Here is a 5,724-nt window from a genome sequence, read left to right as displayed (position 1 = left end):
TTTTTTTTTTTTTAAGAGTGAAAGACAGAGTTGTTCTAAATTTCTAATCCATGCAAAAGAAAAAGTTATTATAATAGAAAGAATAATGAGAAACTACAAATAGCAAACATGTGAGCCACTAATTTTTTAATAAAAACGTTAGTCTCCTATTGTTACTGGCTCCTAAACCCCAATCCATAAAAGACAGACTTAATTATTCATTGAAGCAGAATTTGGCAAAGATTAGGAGAACTGAAGTGTAATTAAGACTTGGTTTATGCCCATTTTGTTTAGGGACTAGTGCTATCGCACTGGGTGCACTGGGCCAGAACCGGCCTTGAATACGTTCATGCAAATAGGTCAACTCAATTGCAAAAACTGCGATCATTTTCTTGTGCATGTGCTCCTCCATTTCATTTTAGTACTGTGTCGGTAGGAAAAGTACTCTAAACAACAGAGATCGATCGAAGAAAATCAATTTACATATTCTCAGTCAATATCAGACTGATGAACTTAAGTCTGATTAATTGTTGCACTATTAATTTATGGCTACGTCGTAGTTCGTACCATGCTATATAGAATTCCTAACTCAAACATCTCATTGTTTCAATTAATCCATGTTATCCTAGCGCATGTCTCTGTCAATCGAAAATTCTTGCGTTCTAAAATATCTTTGAGTGCACAAGGAATTTAATGACTTTGCAACAACTTTATATAAAACTTTCAAAAACTTTCATATGTGTGTTAACGTTGAACATGCATAAAATTACCTTAAATTAGTAAAATGAGTCATGCCACATGATAAATTACCTTGATAAATTTTAGTTACCACATGATTGGTTTCGAAAATAATGGCTTTTAATTGATGTCATGCCATTTTTCAACCAGTATGATTGTGGAAATCCCAAAACATACTGTTTAAAGCCCCCAAAACACAATTTGATATACACATCTATATTATTAACATAACCCTTTTTTTTTCTTTTCTTTTCAAGGGAATTAGGTAAAAAAAATTGATCAGAAAGATTATACAAGATCTTGCTCGGTCGAACTAAGGGATCCGAAAATCACTTGATTATCACGATTCACTGCTCCTCGAAGTGGTGCACCTACTGCCCATTTTAACAATGCCTGCTAACAGAGACTCCTGGCCTATGGGAATAAGGAACAGAGAACATAGGCAGTACCTGGAGACTTGGAGGAAAAGCAGAACGTACATGATCTGTACAATTGACTATTCCACAAGGCCAGAGCAGAGTGGACAACTCCATTTAGTGACGGAGAAGTTGGTGCCCTAGTTTCAAGTTTCAACTTCAAGAAAGGCTTAGCCCAAAAGAGCATATATCTCAAGGGATAGAGCCCAAAACAAAACAGAAAGGCCCAAACTTGGAGAGTTATAGGGATTATGGAGAAAACAGAAGGTATTCGTCAATGGAACTGCTAAGGACGCCCAGAAGGTAATGAATTGAAAGAAGAATATGTGCGACATTGAACGTTTTCGTTTTAGCGAAAGATCAATGACCGATCGTCGGAATTGGTTAGTCCAAGGCAGATCGATGAGCCCAGTCGAAGAAAGGGTCTGTTTGGGTACTTCCCATCTCGTTCGTAAGTACTACGACTACTAGTATGTTGAACCTTTGCTAACACTAGTATACTACTACGTTTTGTTCGAATGCCATAATCTCATAGGATACTCAAACCAGTTCGATCGTTTCATTAGTTTTCAGCCCAAAAATATATAAGCAAAGACTTATCGAGATTGTATTGTTTGCGAAACTATTTAGGTATGCTAGTTTCAAAAGTTTTTTAAAATCCTGACGACTGTGGAACCTTTGATAATTTTTGATATTGTATTGTTTTCTTCATGTAAAACTGTAGAAAAGAAGCCACATTATGTGAAAGAGTTGGCTAAGTCGGTGGAGAAAACCTTGAGTTTCATGCAGTCGATATATACTTTTGTCTTCAAGTATCCTACTCATAAATTATAGGATTAAATTCAGTTTGCCCCGTACTTTAGGTCAATAATCAGTTTGGTCTCATATCTTTTTTTTTAATAACGTTGGTCCTTGAAGTTCTATATCACATCAGTTTGGTCCAATTTTTGAATTGCCCTCCTTACCATGATGTCATGCGATGAGTTGTCCGCGACACAAAGGCCTAGTTTCTGACTTAAAAGGGCAAAATAATCATTTTATCATATACCAAAATGAAAAGAACAACATACAGTTCATCATCAATCTTTCAACTCCCTCAATTTCTGGAATTTAAGCAACATAATAACTTAACTCTATTCCAATGCTACTGTCAAGCTCAACCAAACCCAGAAAATCCCAACTCCTCCATTTTTAATTAAACCACCCTGCACAATAATAATTGAACACTACCAAAATCCCAGAACTCCAACTTCTTCAATCTCATCCCAAAATCAAAATTGACTATCTCATACAAATTCAGTTTACTAACAAAGCCGAAAACCAATTCCTTCAACCCCCACCGCCGTCGTGAACAGCGTCACTCATGGCGGTCCTCCTCTGCCTAAAACCCAAATTCTCCCAAATATCACCAAACTCAATTCCAATTATATACAGAGGTAGAACTCGAAGAAAAGATCAAGGTTCATACCTCGATTGCCTTCGACGGTGGCCGGAAAACACATAAACTCATTAGAAAACTGTTTGAGCTTCAATTAATTGATTCTCAGTCATGGAGGCTCCTCTGAAGAAATCGAGACCACATACAGAACGGGGATGGCGAGACTAAGCTATCCATACCAGTCACGCTCGCCGCCTTGACCGGAATCGGAAACCCGATCGGAGAGGCAGTCACCTTCTCTCCTCCAATTCTCTTTCAACAGCGCTCCTCCATGAAATCTGACACAACAGAGATGTCGAGTACGGCGAGAAGAAGCCCTGGCCACTGATGGGACGCCGAGAGACGGCCGGACGACAGAAGGGAGCGCTGAGCTCCATCGCAGCTCGAGACGGGGTCTGGGACTCCGACCCCTATATACTCCAATCCAACGAAGAGTGGAGAGTTCGTTATATTGATGAGGGCAATATATGATAAAATGACTATTTTGCCCTTTTAAGTCAGAAACTGGGCCATTGTGTCGCAGACAACTCAGCGCATGACGTCATGGTAAGGAGGGCAATTCAAAAATTAGACTAAACTGATGTGAAATAGAACTTCAAAGACTAACGTTATTAAAAAAAAAAAAGATATGAGACCAAACTGATTATTGACCTAAAGTACGAGGGGGCAAACTAAATTTAATCCTAAATTATAATGAATTTACAGATAATTTAGGTGCCAATCATAACACTTATGTCGATCAAAATAAGCAAAAGCTGTTGGCCTGTTGCTGTCAACTTTGTTCAAGAAACATGAAAAACGATTCGCATTTGTTTGCATTGTCTACTTTCTAAAATGCCATGTTGCTCCTGCATTATATTAAAATGCCATGTTGCTCCTGCATTATATTATATTATCTCCTGCATTATATGATAAGGAAGAAGCATAGCTGCTGGAAGTTAGAACTCTCTATACGTATATATGTTCTAGCAATGATAGAGTTGCTAGGAAATTAAGCATCAGTGCATTTGAGAGAAGTGAGCAGAGATAGCTAAGAGTTTGGCAATGGCTTTAGTGGCATTGTTTAATCAATTGGTGCAAGAACTACAAAGGAGTACTACACTCTTAAATCTTTTCCTGGTTTCTCTTCTCTTGCTGTCTATTTTTGTTGTGTTTTCACTTTCTAAATCAGGTGAGACGCTCAATTTGCCGCCATCCCCGGCAAGGTTACCAGTGATTGGAAACCTTCACCAGCTAGGAAAACTCCCGCACCGCTCTCTTCAAGCTCTTTCAAAGACGTATGGCCCTCTAATGCTGCTGCGCTTGGGCCAAGTTCCAACACTAGTAGTTTCATCTGCGGAGATGACCAAGCAAATCGTGCAGAACCATGATGAGGTTTTCTCCGGGAGGCCAGAAACGACTGCAGCAAACATATTACTTTATGGCTGCCAAGACATAGCTTTTGCTCCTTATGGGGAATTCTGGAAGCAACTTCGGAAAATTTCTGTTGTTGAACTTCTAAGCCTTAAAAGAGTGCAACAATTTCAGTATGCAAGGGAAGAAGAAGTTTCGGAATTGATCAACAGGATTCGCAAAACATGTCTCTGTGAGTCTCCTACTAATCTAAGTGAAATGCTGATTACAACCGCCAGCAACATCATGTCTAGGTGTATTCTTGGAGAGAAGTTCGTAGAAGATGGTGATTGGTATGGAAAGACATCAAGAAGGTTCATGGTGGAACTAATGTCATTCTGTTTCGGAGATTTCTTCCCTTCTTTGAAATGGATTGACACTCTTTCAGGCTTCATTGCACGGTTGAAAGCAATTTTTGCTGAATTAGATGGATTTTTTGATCAGTTGATTGAAGAACATAAGAAAGAAGGTGAGCCTGATAAGAAGGATTTTTTGGACATTCTCCTGCAACGTCAAAACAAAGCCACCGTCGAGTTTGAGCTTACTCGAGATAACCTGAAAGCAATCCTACAGGTATCTCTCTGATAGTACTCTCTACTTCTCTAGTTTATTCGAATTCAACACATTCTGCATGATATACATGGCGCCTGAAAGTGGTCTCACTATGGTACATTGGTTGTAGGATATGTTCGTTGCAGGAACTGTTACGACATCAACAACAATGGAGTGGTTGATGACAGAGCTGGCTAGAAATCCAAGCACGATGGAGAAAGTCCAAAAGGAGATAAGAAGTGTGGTGGGGAACAAGGGAAGGGTAGATGAGAATGACATAACTCAAATGGACTACTTGAAATGTGTCATCAAAGAAACTCTGAGACTACATCCTGTAGCACCTCTTTTAGTTCCTCGAGAAACAAGCGAGGCAGTAGAGTTGGGAGGTTACCATATCCCTGCCAAAACAACAGTATTTGTCAATGCATTTGCAATCCAAAGGGACCCTAAGTTCTGGGAAAGGCCGGATGAGTTTCTCCCAGATAGATTTGAGGGCAACTCAGTCGACTTCAAAGGCGAGGACTTCCAATTTGTCCCATTTGGAGGTGGTAGAAGAAGATGCCCGGGGCAGGCCTTTGCGGTTGCTTCACTTGAATGTGTTCTTGCCAACCTTCTATATTGGTTTGATTGGAAGTTGCCGAGTGGTAATGCATTGGTTGAGGCCTTAGACGTGAGTGAAGTTTATGGAATCACGGTGTGTAAGAAAGCTCCTCTTTATCTTCTCCCGGTACCATACTCCCCTTGATCCCTCCATCCAGAAGTTCCATGTTGTTAAACTTCATATGTGCTCTTAGTCAAGTTCTTTCTTGTTTTTGCATGTTTTGTTTCTGTTTGCCATGACCACCAATAAGCTTGTGCTAGCAAATCTTTTACTCTAGCAGTCTACTCTCAGACATTTCACAGCAGAAAGGCTAAAAGTAGAAGGCAATAAGATCATGAAACTCTTGTATGTTTTATGAAGGATTAAATTCAGTGTTGTAGCCTGAACTTTGGGTCACTCATCAGTTGTGTTCCTCATCTTTTGTTTTTCATCACGTGTACCTTGAACTCTCTAAATCCATCAAAACAGAAAAAAAAATTCAAATTTGCTCAAGAATGACGTCATGATCCGATTTGAAGAAGACACAAAGACCCACGTCTAATTTTTAATTATTAATTTAGAGAAAAACTCTAAACTACCTCTTATCACAATAATTTTTTTTCTCTATC

The 5,724-nt window shown here is 39.2% G+C and overlaps 1 protein-coding gene across 1 annotated transcript; it reads left to right on the top strand.

The window, feature by feature from the left end:
* The first annotated feature begins 3,578 nt into the window (after positions 1-3,578).
* Positions 3,579-5,385, top strand: LOC101315237 (cytochrome P450 71A1-like). Its single transcript, XM_004299103.1, has 2 exons — positions 3,579-4,536; positions 4,646-5,385. Exons 1-2 carry the CDS (start codon positions 3,616-3,618, stop codon positions 5,258-5,260), a joined length of 1,536 nt encoding a protein of 511 aa, XP_004299151.1. The 5' UTR covers positions 3,579-3,615; the 3' UTR covers positions 5,261-5,385.
* Positions 5,386-5,724: the final 339 nt, after the last annotated feature.

The sequence above is a fragment of the Fragaria vesca genome, linkage group LG5 (assembly GCF_000184155.1).
Source record: "Fragaria vesca subsp. vesca linkage group LG5, FraVesHawaii_1.0, whole genome shotgun sequence".
Classification (NCBI taxonomy): domain Eukaryota; kingdom Viridiplantae; phylum Streptophyta; class Magnoliopsida; order Rosales; family Rosaceae; genus Fragaria; species Fragaria vesca.
Note: the sequence above shows the minus strand (reverse complement) of the source record. Positions and strands in the feature narration are given on the sequence as shown.